This window comes from Scyliorhinus torazame, chromosome 11 (genome assembly GCF_047496885.1).
Source record: "Scyliorhinus torazame isolate Kashiwa2021f chromosome 11, sScyTor2.1, whole genome shotgun sequence".
NCBI classification, from domain to species: Eukaryota; Metazoa; Chordata; class Chondrichthyes; order Carcharhiniformes; family Scyliorhinidae; genus Scyliorhinus; species Scyliorhinus torazame.
In genome coordinates, this window is record NC_092717.1 from 52,247,140 (window position 1) to 52,261,416 (window position 14,277).

The 14,277-nt window shown below is 41.2% G+C and overlaps 1 protein-coding gene across 4 annotated transcripts in view; it reads right to left on the reverse strand.

Annotated features, from left to right (window-relative positions):
- Positions 1 to 14,277, reverse strand: part of LOC140385282 (transcriptional activator GLI3-like) — a 526,585-nt gene that overhangs the window by 103,300 nt on the left and 409,008 nt on the right. For all 4 annotated transcript variants that reach the window (XM_072467248.1, XM_072467249.1, XM_072467250.1 and 1 more), the window contains one exon: positions 11,749 to 11,950. In XM_072467248.1, coding sequence (XP_072323349.1) covers positions 11,749 to 11,950 — 202 coding nt within the window. The remainder of the gene's footprint in view (positions 1 to 11,748; positions 11,951 to 14,277) is intronic.

Below are 14,277 nucleotides of genomic sequence, written 5' to 3' on the forward strand. Positions count from 1 at the left end.
TGTCGAAGGTGCTATCTTTGGATGTGTCATTAAACAAAGGCATTCTCTGCTTGCTTGCCCAGGTGAATGCAAAAGGTCCCATGGCACTTCTCCCCAACCCATATTTATCGCTCAGCAAAAGGCATAATATAAATACAAGTCTTCTTTACATACAATTTCTTTTGTTTTGACCATTAATTGCTGCAAGCAGCCATATCTGTACACGCACACACACACACAAACACCGTGGTTACCGTGCTCAATAAGTAGAACAAGTACCAATATTACCGCCTCATCCCCATTCCCCCTCCTGAATTTTCTCACCACCTCCTCTCCTGAAAATAGTCAATACTTGGTGGAGTGCCTTGCTAACTGACCATTGTCCCTTTGCAAATTTTGGGGCTTTGAGGAAGAAGCATCACAGTCAATATGGATTTTGCCCCTTCCTGATACACATACACTCATACTCCCAGTAACTGTCACTGGACTTAGCAGTGGGGTTTTTCCTTTGGTAATGTGGGGAATGCAGGATGCCTACAGAAACCTCAACTATTAACCCAGTTGCAAATACACCATAGAATGCTGATTAAATGTATGACCTCACTGGACTTAGCAGTGGGGTTTTTCCTTTGGTAATGTGGGGAATGCAGGATGCCTACAGAAACCTCAACTATTAACCCAGTTGCAAATAGACCACAGAATGCTGATTAAATGTATGACCTCACTGATTTATGCAGCCCAGCATCTCACTGGACAGACTCAGTCACTGAATAACTATCCAAACTTGCAAATCGAATCTAGAACCACGCCACCATGTGAATGATCCAAGTAACAATTCTTCTTGACTATTTCTGTGGTAGGTCAATGGCAGAGAGAATATCTAGTTCAGGCCCTTATTGAAGACAAATATAATAGCAAGTGAACCAGGTTGATGGGAGAATCACAATTCTGCAATACTGTTGAGAATAAGCCACCCTAATGCTGGTTGGCAGTGGTAACTAGGTGAGGAGTAAGTTATTTTTGAATTAGATAGCATAAAATCTTGGTGGAAAGATATATAGGAATTTCGAATTCATCTGATCAGCTGCTCAAGACCGAGTATTGAAAGTCTTTCCATATTTATTGATGAATGGGGGGAAAACAATCATATACTCCTACTTCTTGCAGGCAGGAAAAGGACACCCTATTTCGGATTGTTGTGTTTCCTTCTCACTTATTGCAAACAAGATTCTTTCCCTTTCATCTGCAGAGAATATCAGTCAGTACAGGTTTCAGAAGGTCTTGGAATATAAGGAATACGCAGAAAAAGAAAAAGAAAAACAGAGTAGATAGGAGAATTGATTAAAATGTCTAGTATAAATACATGAAAATAATCAAAATATAGAATAATAATTTGTAGTCTACAGCAAGTGATATTGACTGGAGTGCTTTGGTTATTGAAAAGTTTTAAATTTCCGTATAAGTTCCATTCTCTGGACTGTATCTCATGTGAAAGACGGCACTGCCAACTGTGCGTCACTCTCTTAAGTTGAAACCTCGATGGAGCAGGTAATTCAAACACAGCATCAGACCAGATGCCTGATGGCATACAACTAGTCTTCAAACAACTGCAGAAAACACCTTGGGCTGGATTCTCCAGTCACGGGGTTTGTCAGTAGGGCGACGTTCCCTCGTGGCACAATTCTCTATGCCCGCCCCTTGTCAATGTGATTCTGCATTGAAGCTACCCCACACCACTGGGAAACCCGCCAGCGGTTATGCGCTTCCAGCGGGAACAGAGAATCCCATCGGTTGAGAATTCTAGCTCTTGTATCATAATTTGGATGAGGTCAGTGACATAACACCAAGTGAAGATGCTAAGACAGAGAAGGATCTGCACTAGTCAGGACCTGGAGTTGCAGGACTCCTGCATCAATACTAAAGCTTAAATGTTGACAGACAATTCAGCAAAATTACCTGATAAGGAAATATTCTAAACTACCAGTTAAGGAGGATGAGTCAGAGTCTGAACACTAAGTCAACTGAAAGATTCTCAATGGTTGTCGGAACTGACGAGTTTTGTACGTCAATGCAAGTTCTCTTCCATATTTTATTAATGTGTGTCAAAGGCAATACATGCCCAGGAGTTGTTGCCAAGTTAAACGTTTTTGTTGAGCTTTGTCAATGAATAGTCCTGTTATTTAACGGAAGGCATGGAGGGAGGGAAAGGAGCGGTTTCGTGGGTAGAAAACATGGAAGAACAGGTTTCACGCAGATCCTTCAGATTTTAGCAGCAGGACTGGAATTGCATTTTTGGAATGTGTTTCCTGGCCTCGACTAGCCAGATTGAGGGACTGAAGGAAGTGAGAGGTCAGTGGGATATCGATTAGTGGAGTGTGCCCAATGGGGAGGGACTGGTAAGATGATCACGGAGGGTAAGTGGAGGAAACTGCAGGGCAGGGAGGATACCAGGAGAGGCAATGAATCATGGGTGGTGGTGCATGGTGTGGAGGTGCTGGTTTGTGGGGAGGTTAATAAGGTCATTTAGAGCTGTGCAGAAGCTATCCTATTCTTTCTGGTCCATAATCAGGGTCACAGATATAGGTTGAAAGGCGGTAGATTTAGAACCGAAATGAGGAGGAACTACTTCTTGCAGAGGGTGGTGAATTTGTGGAACTTGCTGCCACATAGTGTGGTGGAGTCGAAGTCAATTAAATGGTTTCAAGAAGGACATATATATTTCTGATTTTTAAAATGGGTTAAAGGGATATGGGGAACAGGTCGGGAGGTGGATTTGAGACCAGGAAGAGATCAGCCATGATTTGATTGGGGGGCTGAGTTGCTTACTTCTGTTCCTAATTTCAATGTTCATCCAGTAATCTTCGTCTCCCTTTAGTTTGTCGGGTTTCTCATGATCCAGGGCTCCAGCTGTTCAGTTTTAAAGCTGGAACAGAGATAACCTCTTTGGCACACAGCCTTATTTAAATATTTAATTGAGGAACCTGTTTCCTGAGATTAGGTTGGTCCCTGTTCCCAGTACCACCTCCATTTGGCTAACATGAGTTGTGAGGTCAGATGTAATGCCTGGATCTGGTATGTCTCTCTTGTGGGGACCATGAATTAGATTCAATTTGAATTGGTTTATGGAGCAGGCAAGGAGCTGGATTTGGGGTTTGCCCCTGGCCACACTCTGAGCTCCGGCTTTGTAACTCTGATGAAGTAATTTAAAAAAAAGAAATTTGTGGATTTGAGTTGGGTTGAAATTTGGATTGCTGTTTTTTAAGCTTCAATTTTCCACTTGACAAAATATCTCCATTATAGGAGGTTAAAACTGCCCACAATTAACATAAAAGAAAGGTTGGGCTTATTGGGGATGTAGCCCAAAGTTGTCCAAATTAAATCTCTCGAGTCTATTAAAATGAACATAAATAGAACATCCACGTGAAAGACACAGAATGGCCAAGAAACATAATACTCCTGTGTCTTTTGGTGAAAGCTCAGAATGGCTTTGATTGCAGCAATGGAACGTCATCACTCTCTTAAAGTAGTTGCAGCAAAGAAGATACAACAGAACAGTGAAAGAAAAAGATTTAACTGAAAATGTCTGAGGTTTAAATGTTATCCAATTGCACTAGATGTTGGGGAACTGAGGAATTCTTGGAATAATCCATTCTGATCAACTGCAATAAGACAGAATTACCATAACCACGTGCGCACAGTTTAATGTGATTACTACATCTGGAGTCATCTAATGAACCACATGAAACATTTTGAACCAGTCAGTCAACAAGGCCCTGAGTGAGGACACGTGTGCTGTGTATCAGTGTGTGTGCACGTACCTAGATGTGCGTGGGTGGGAGAAATCAAATCTTAACTAAAACTTGAAACTTCATTATAAGGTCATGAAAATTACCCATCAAATTAGCAACACAATTAAGCCTTCTTTCCCATTAAAAAATATTGCCAAGGTTACACAGCATTTACTACAGGCTAATTAGGATATTTGTCAAATTCCCACTCTGCAAAAGCTTAGCAACTGCAGGGCAAAATGCATTTGATTTAATGTCAGCGAAGTACACTTTTGTACATATATTCATATTTCATTTTCCATTTAATGCAGTACATTTCAATCCTGGCATGAGCTAAGTCTTTCCATATGTCTCGAGATCTTATTACAAACGGAGAAAAAAAATCAATCATTTAAATCTGTTGTAAGCTTCATGGTTGTCATATCACTCATTCACTTGTGAAGACAGAAAGCTCAGACCATACTGAGTGTCACCTACAGAATTTCCATCAGACTTGTTTAGTTAAAGGAATTGATGGATTAACCTCTCCACTATGAAACTGCCTAAATTGGTGATCAATGAGTTTCAATGATAGACTATTCCGTTGGGAAGGTTCTTCTCCCTCCTTGAATTAAATGTCATTAAATGTCTATTAGAGCACATTACACTTGCTAATACCTGTCATCACTTCATTACTCGACTGTACTCTCAGACCATTGTTAGTACACAGGAAATCATATTAAGACTATTCCACAGTCAACATGATGCTTAAATTAGTTGTCAAAATCAGTTAGGAGTATATAGCATAGCAACTCTATTCCTTCCTGTTATGTATTCCGTTACTGGACTTTACTCAGTCCAATGGTTATTATTCAAATAAACATTACCAAATAATTACAAACTTGTGCATCGAGTCATTTCATTAAAAATGTTGATAATCTAGGCTTTAGGTTTAAACTATATTTAAAAGAAAATATCATTATTTAAAAGAACTATGGGGCTGCACAGTAGCGCAGTGGTTAGCTGAGGACCTGGGTTCAATCCTGGCCCCGGGTCACTGTCCGTGTGGAGTTTGCACATTCTCCCCGTGTTACGTAGGTCTCACCCCCACACCTCAAAGATGTGCAGGGTAGGTGGATTGGCCATGCTAAATTGCCCCTTGTGGTGAACATATTGTACTAACCATTCACCACTATCACACTGTTGCCCATGTGGGCTCCACCTATGGACCATTGTACCGTACTACACGGAATATATCATGTTGGTGCCCTTGTGGGCTCCGCCCCGGCTCCACCCCCTTGAGGGGAGGTATAAAAAGCATCTGCCCTGTTGGCGGTTCTCACTAGCAGTGCAGTCGCAGGCAGGCACTGTTCTAGTTGATTAAAGCCACTGTTCACTTCAACTCTCTGTCTCGCGTGAATTGATGGTCGCATCACCCCTTAATTGGAAAGATTTTAAAAAAGAACTATGAATATTATAACTTCCATGACTGATTTACTTTTCTTCAGTTTCTTGAACTGGTATGTGACAGCTCTGTTCCTTATTTCTGATATAAAATAGCCAGTACTTATTCTTTTCATTATATCAAAACTTTAACCACAAAAAATGCTATTAACATCACTGATTGAAACAACTCCAGTGGTTGTTTTCAATGTACTTAAAATCATCAGAGACAAATGGGGAATTTTATGGAGGTGACGGGAGTCAAGGCTGCTGGCTGGAGAACTGGTGAGAGACCCACGTTATCCCCTTTGGAGAAGGCGTGCCAAATTACAAGCCAATCAAGAAATTAGCAGGCCACCAGCTATCCATTGGATCAGGACCCCAGGGCAAGGAAGTCCCGCCTGCCAAGAGCTGCTGGCAAATCAGGAGCCAGCAGATCTTCTGCTCAACCGCACCACTGGGAGGCGGTGGCTGTTGCTGGAAATACATCCACGAGAGAGGCCAGGATCTCGGAGTGGAACAGGCCAGAGGTCGGTGATGACGGGAGAAGTCTTTTGGACGTTATATTAAGCTGAGGTCTGATTTGCCTTCTCAGGTGGTTGTAAAAGCTCTTTGGCACTATGAGAAGAGGAGCAGGGGAATTCTTCTGGTCAATATTTATCACTCAGCAAAAAAACACTAAGCACATATTACTAATGGTTTGTTATTGGTTGTGGGACAAACTGCCTGTTACATTTATCTTCATTGCAAGTGTCAACACTTCAAAAGTATTTATTCGGCTGTAATGCACTATGGGTGGGTATATAATTGAAACAATTCTCTCTCAAAACTTTTCATAATTCTGAACACTAAGGGCAGAATTTAATGCTCACAGTGGAGGGTATGTCTGGTCACCTGGAAAGCTAGTGGCAACAACCCTGTCACTCGCTGATGAATAGCCAAACAGACTCGAAATGTTAACTCTGGCCGCGACCTAATGGCCTTGTCGCGCCGGACTTGGGATGCGACGAGGCCGGTAAATCTCTCGAGATTTACGACACTCATTACGCCTCGTGAGATCCAACAAGATCTCACGAGGAGTCGCGCTCCAGATCTCGCCCTCACAGGGCATGAACCAGATTTGCATATTCAAGTCAGTTGTTCGGTCACTTGAATATGTCTATGCCGGAGTTATCCAAGGCGTGGGATTGAACAGCCATGCCTCGGAAAACTTGACTGGGCGCCGTTTAGCACTGGTCTCCATAAATGTGGATCGGGAGCCCCTGGGTGGTCGGGCTCTGGACATCCTGGCACCCCCTATGACACCTGGGCAATGCCATTTGAACACCCGGAGTGCCACCCTGGAATCGCAGGGGGCCCAGGTGGCTCTGTCAGATGGCAGCACCTAGGTGCCAGAGTGGCATCTTGCCCATGCCCGAGATCGGACCTGGGAGCCCTGCCCTTATGAGATAGGGTATGGGGGGAGGGGGGGCTTGAGGACCCTCTAATTAGTAAGTTGGGGCATTGGGAGGCTGCGATGCGGGCTCAAGAAATCGAGGTGCCATTTCGGATCGCTTCCTGCACTGGCTCATTAGTGCAGTAACTGGGTCTAAACGTGGCCTAGGTGGGGCATTTCTTGTCAAAGCCCGAACAAGAAGCAGAGTCCCATTTAAGAGCGGGGTTGTTCTCAGTGATGCAAGCATTGGGAAACACCCCGTTCGACACGTCCAAAACAGGTCTGGTTTTTTCCATTAAATCGCGCCCTCTGTTTTGTTCTCCTGATACAGATGCTGCCAGACCTACTGAGTTTTTCCAGCATTCTTTTTTTGTTTCAGACTCCAGTATTTGCACTATTTGCTTATTTTATTAGATTTTCTGCCTTTCTCAAGGAGGAATTTAGATTTACTAAGCAGATTTTTTTTCCCCCTGTTGGGCAACATTACAACCAATGAAATGTAAGGACAAAAGTGTCTTGAAATTCACCCTAGCGATCGCCAGAAGCTCGGAAAGACAAGAAAAATTAGTGTGGAGTCAATGAGCAACTCAAGCTATTAAAATGGTGTTCACCGTGGTCTGCAATGAGGCATCCCCACATGTGCCTGAAGCATCTGACTGACCCTTGAAGGTCAGACCATACTGTGCCAATTGGGTTTACAATTCTTATTTGCTGGTTGGCCTTGACTGAACTTTGCTGGCTTGAAGCCTCGTAAAGGTCTGCTTTGAACACTGCTGTCTCATTCATGGATACCTCCAAAATTGGTGACCAAGACCTGTTGGTAATTGCAACAGGTAGCACACAAGCAGCACCCCCAGATTAACACACTCGCCAGAAACCTTGGTTGACACCACAGCTGTAGCATCTAGAGAAATGGTCAGCCAGGAGGGTTAAGCCACATTTTTATGGGACCACTTTACATTCATGCAGGTGCAACCTAACACATAGACAAATCTGAAGCCCACCACAGCGCACCACCATACCCACTATTTTGCTACATTCTCAACAAGCATTGGCATTTTAGAAACAGTGAATGAGCCAAGTGGGGTGGGGTGAGGTAGACCTAGGTTTCATCGGTGTACACTTGGGAATTGACTCTGTTTTTTGTATGACGTCGCTGAGATGGAGCATGTAGATGAAAAGGGGGCCAAGACAGATCCTTGATGAACACCAGAGGTAACAATGTGGGAAGTTATTGCAGATGATTCTAAAAATTTGACTGGATGTTTAAGAATGGAACCAGACAAGTGCAATGGACGACTGTTAAGAGCACAGGAACAGTGGTCAACCATGTCAAAGGTTGCAGACAGCTTGAGAAGGATGAGGTTGGATAGTTTACCTTTAGCACAGTCAATTAGGTATCATTTGTGATTTCCAGAGCCATTTCGATACTATGGTAGGGGTGGAAGCCTGATTGGAGGGATCCAAACATGAAGGTCTGAGAAAGATGCCTCCCAAATTAAGGGGTAACATCATGTTCAATGACTTTGGAAAGGAGGTTGGAGTTGGGGTGGTCGTTTGCAAAGACAGAGAAGTCAGGGTTTTTTTTTAAGGGGAGGACGATGACGGCAGATGTAAAGGGGAGGGGTACAGAATGCGAGGAGAGTAAACAATTATTGTTAGCTAATAAGGAATCAAGGAAGGGAAGAAGCGAAGTTGGGCGGTCATCCGGTTAGGGGTTAAAGAGCAAGAGGTATTAGCACTGCTGCCTCACGGCACCGAGATCCCAGGTTCGATCCCGGCTCTGGGTCACCGTCCGCGTGGAGTCTCGCCCCCACAACCCAAAGATGTGCAGTCTAGGTGGATTGGACACACTAAATTGCCCTTTAATTGAAAAAAATGAATTGGGTACTCTAATTTTTTTTTTTTTAAAAAGAGAGGGAAAAAAAAGCAAGAGATGGACCTCATTGAAAAGATGAGCCTGGAGAGAAAATGAGGAGAGATAGGAAAGAAAGTAGAGAAACATACAAGTTTAGGGCGAAGGCAGGAGAGATCCTAAGAGGAAATAAGGCCAAATGGTCTCAGGAAAGGGAGGAAGTCACTGAAGCTGAATGAAAGGTTTTGATTTTTGTAACAAAAAGAGCTCCTGGCATTATTTTTGAAGGTAAGGATAGAGAAAAATGGATAAAGCAGAAGGTGATTTAAGAAGATGGTGGGGAAGAGAAGTTGGGAGTTATCCTTGCCTTCCTGGTTATATTTCAATAGTGGGCAATTTCAATGATGGAGAGCAGGATCAGATAATGCTTCATGTGTTCCAGCCAGACCTGGAAATACATGGTTTATCCAATTGTCCACCAAGGATATTCAGATCTATGTCCCTTAAACTTCATGAAAAATGAAATGAAATGAAAACCGCTTATTGTCACAAGTCGGCTTCAAATGAAGTTACTGTGAAAAGCCCCTAGTCGCCACATTCCGTGCGCCTGCTTTTTTTTAAACTTAAGGTAGCCGATGATGGGGTAGCGACTAAGGAGAATGACTTGGGTGAGAGAAAGTAAACATTTTATTAGGGACATGGGCAGCAAAGATGGTGGAAAGGGTGTGAGTTAACAAATCTGGAGCTACAGAACTGTCATCATGGACTGCAGGACTTTCGAATCAAACTTATGACATTTTATTCTGGGAAATAAATATCACGACTGTATGTTTACAGGAAGCAACAGGTGATGTGGAATCAGAAATAAACTGGGAAGAGGTGCCAGCACTCTGCATATGCTTCTAGAAAAAATAAGACAGCAAATGTGAGCATAAAGTGGGCAGACAGGGCCAGCACTATGGCGCAACATATTAATGTGACAAAAGAAGCATGACTAATGTCAGTGACACAGCAATTGCACTTTACAGTCTCTGGGATACTTGTGCAATGGGTCAAACCTGCCTTGGTGGTGGTGGTGGTGGTGGGGGGGGGGGGGGTGAAAATGCCACAAGAGAGATTCATGACCAAAAAAAAGGGTATGATCCAGATCAACAATAAAACAGAAACAAAAATCTAATTTGCACAAAAGAATGTATCAAAACATTCACCTCAAAAACCCATGTTGCTTGTGATTGTATGTGTGTGAGTGTAATTCATGAGTTATTACAATACACTAAGGCTGTGGCAGACAGTGTGTATGATTGATAGGGTATTAATCAGAAGATGCATATCAGACTTAAAATGTGTTCTTGAGCATACTTCTAATGGTAAATTTCATGTTCACTGAGCTCTCTGGCAGTTTGTCCAATTTATTTTTCCATGTGCCACCTATTCATCAAAGAACAAAGTGACTTAACTCTCTCCTCTTCAATAATCTAATAGACTAATAGAGCATTGACCATGTTCCACAGCATTATATATCAGATGATTGTTATCCAAGGGTTAATTTATTCATTTTTATGTACGTTTCTGTAAAACAAAAGGCACACCCTAATCTGCACCTTAATATTGTTTTTTTTGTCCTTTCACACAGAGATTGATCTGGTCACCAACAAACAGTAGGATATGTAACGGTGTTAACTACCAGTTTCTGCACACTGTTACAACCCTGCGGAACTGCAAACTTCATTGCAATCTATGGATTTTACCCCAAAAGGTAGTTTGGCTACTGTTCAGTGAAAAGCACTCACCAGCCAAGTAATTTACAATGGGCAAGAACAACACAGAAATGGAAGGGGCCCTATGAATTGCCTTCAAGTTAAAGTTATGTATTAGTAATTAGATTAAACCAACAATGGTGTTCCAGATTCTGAGCCTCACCTATATAGCATCCAAGCAATATTCTTATATAACATTTAACAGATCAAAAACATAGGACTCAAAACAATTATGAATCGCATCAAATGGTAACAATGTCCTCTTAGTCAATTGCATGTGACATATGCGATCTGAAAAACACCTATACATCAATTATGTGGTGCTGTTTCTCAAATTAGGCTTTGAAAAAAATGTCAAGCATAAAGCCACATTACTGAAAATGTCTTCTCTCAAACTGCAAAATATGCTGGTACTCGCTGCCTTCTCTTTCCTATTGCAACTCAAATACTTTCTACCCCTTTGGGACTCTGGAAACTCGAGCTATTCTTGGCTATGCTGTGAGCCTGACAGAGACACAACAGACGCCACATTCAACAACAGACTTTCAACCTCGTCTTCATAAAGCGAGCTTCACATCGTTCTGTAATGCAATACATTCCATGCAATCACAGTAATTTACAAATGGCAAAACGAGGAGGTCAGCACACAATCATTTACATCTTTCTGATCATCAGGAGGAAGGTAAAACACTATCAGAGCAAAACCCATTGCAGCAGGTAATAGTTCTCCATTTAGTAAAGCCCCAGTGAATTGCTGTGGCACTGTTTCTCTCACTCTCCAGGTTTTAGTTTGGTTGGATCTGGCATTAATTAAATAGCGCTGTTTAAATCAAAAACTTGTTCTTCCAGTAAGATTTAGCTGTGGAAGAAATGAATGGGACACACTGAGCTACCCATGTCTAGAGTGAGACTATAGACATTTGTTTCACGCCTAAGCAGAATAGCTGAAACTGAAAGTGTACCTTTAGAAGGTACCTTCTGCCCAGTCTTATCTCTGGGTTCTTCCAATTGTAGTTAGTTAAGGTCCAAGCCCAAGACCTTTCAGATATTTTAACACAAAAATAAGGATAAAAGCAAAAAGGCAGAATCCAAAGGGCAAAAACATTTTACAACTACTTTAAGAACAAACGTTTTCTTTATCGAAACATACAACTCACATGTCGTTGCAAGATATATAATGAATGGCCCGTTTCACTTCCTATATGAAAGGAGATATTAGCACTGATTCATAAAGATGATGATGACTCTTTAACAAATAAAACTTGTTTAGCTAAACAATGACAGGAAGCCCACCCTTTCTTGTAGTGCCATTGTACTTTGAGGAAACCGCCACAAAATTACAGCAGGAACCAGTAGTATAATAGTTTCCAGATCGTCACACATAAAGGAAAAAATGGGGTTATAAAAAATGGAACGTAAATGGATAAACAAGCAGTAAACCATAAAGCTTAACATTTTTAAAGCTGAAGTTGCATATCTGATGAACCGGGAGTAAGAGTGAATCCTTCTTACCTTATGGCGCCGGCAGCTAAATGACCATAGGAGCCACTGGTGGAGGAGCTGCTCCGGGAATTATTGAGTATGGTGACCAAGGAGTTGGGGGAAGTTCTTATCATAGTCTGAAGGTCAAAGTTGGAATCAGACAATGGGGATATAGACAATGAACGCTTTCGGCTTGGCCTGGTTGACAACCTTGGACTGGAGAATCGAGAGCCTGTTGCATTAAAGAAGAGAATTAGAGCAGAGGATCATGTCATATTTCATGTTCAAGCTGCCTATTTATTCATCATGCCCAACTAATGTGCAGAAGGAGGCTCAAAAAAATGACTCTCTCTGATAAGTAGCTTACTTCTCACCTGTGATCTACTGGCTGCAATTGAGGAAAATTAGGAAGAAGAATTTATCTTCCACTGCCTTACCTCAAGGGAGCTCTGTTTATTAATGTGCAAGCAAAATGATAAATTGCTAAACAAAAAGTAACGGCTTCTATGTATTGCCCCACTCATTTCTAGTGATTTATGAATCTGACGGCTGCTTAGACATTCACATCATTAATTCACCACAAGCAGCGAGACAGTGGTTCAGACCTGTACCAGGAATAAGGAAACCTTCAGAACAAAAGCTGACTGAATAGAAAATAAAAGTTGTGAAATTTCAAGTTGAAATTAAGTTGTACAGTGCGTGGCTATGATTGGCTGGTCCTCAAGATGCAAGATATGTTGAGAAACTTATCTCCAAGGCAGTGGCAATTATTTTTATACTTGTTAGTATAATCCATGTGACCAGGGTAATAACTTAATTGGGGCACATTTACTGCTTCCAACAGTCATTTAAGAGCTAATATTCCCATATGTTAGGCAAATGCAAATTTGTACCCAAAATTGCAGTTGAACATATATGGGTGAAAATCCTATTTCTGTACAAATTCAGATTTATGTGAAGCTGGTAAACATTGGTCCCATTTTCCATCCTTTCCAGCAGAATATCAAGGGAGAATACTGGGAGCATATGTTGAAATAAATGGACTTTTGTCATTTTTTTTGCAATCTTGAAGTTGAATGATTAGAGGAAGTCAGATGGCTTTCTATCTCTACATCCTCAGTCAGAGAGGATAAAATACAAAGGATAAGGAATTCTGACCAGTGCCAAAGTAGGTCACTGAAATAAGTCTCAGCTGGGTCCCTGAGGCCAAAAGAATGAATGGAAGTGGGAGGCTGGGTCAAATGAGGCAGATGATGAGCACAATTCCTATGATGAAAACATACCAAAACTCAGTCTTGTGGTTATGTCTAAATGTATAAATGTCAGTTGAATAGCTAGGCAAAACTGAAACGTTTAGTGTTCGACTAACTATAAATCTCATCATAATTCTAATTGCGTCCTTCAACTGGAAAGGCAAATAATAACTTAAACTGAATTACAAGCACTTATATTTTACTTTAGCTCACAATTCCCGCTGAGAAATGGCATTGTATTGAAGGGAAAATTCCTAGAACTTTTCAATTGAAAAGTGTCCTAATGTTTTTGGTACAGTGTGTGGTTGTGCAGCTGCCTGGAAGGTAACATGCCGGGCTTTATTTTTTGTTACAAACACTGCGCGAGTGAGCGGCCTTGCAAACAAAAATTAAAGGGAACATGCACTTAAGAAACTGACCAAGCATAACAACTACATTTTAAAGGGAACATTGTTCCAAGCTAAGCATAAATTTGAAGTGATAGGGTCAAAGTATTTTCAGGATAATATTAACAGCATTTTGCCTGTTCATTTATAAATGAAAGTGAAATTCTATTCATTTGTCTTCTCACCCTAATTAAGCAGACTCTGAGCATTCTTGCTCTTTTATAAATTGGAACATGTAGACATTACCAATTTAACATGAGACAATAACACTTTATCCAGTAGGATTTTAACTACACCTGAAGAGAAAAGTAGCTTGTTTCCAATGAATGTAATGCAGATTATTTCAATCGTTGCCCAGGATGAGTCTTTCTTTTAAAGTCATATCTGTTATCAGTGTCGGTTTAGAGATTTCCTCCCTTTTTATATGTGCAACATTGAAAGCGATCAAAAATTATACTCACTATTTTTTTTTTTTAAAACACTTTATTTTACCTTATGCTACTTGTACTACTGTAATTAATACATTGTTTTGTGAACCACTCTCATTTTCTAAATTCCATACTTAAAAGCTAAAGAGGGGACTTTATAGACTACGAATGTAATAAACCTACAACACAAATCCCAGTAGGAATCTCCTTCATTAAGAGAGTTTCAACAAACCATAACTAAAGCAGAAGCAGGGATAAATTAAGCATCATAATTTCACCAGTGGGCCTGATACAAAGTTTGAACTGGCTGAGCACCTCTGGAAAAAAAAAAAGCCGAGTGCTATCAGTTAGCTCCTGAACCATCCATTGTTATCAATCAGGGATATGGATTTAGCTCACTGACAGGAAATAATTTTTCATACATAAACTGTATTACAATGATGTCAACCCTCATAATAGCGATAACGATCTTAGAAGAGAAGTTTGATTGCA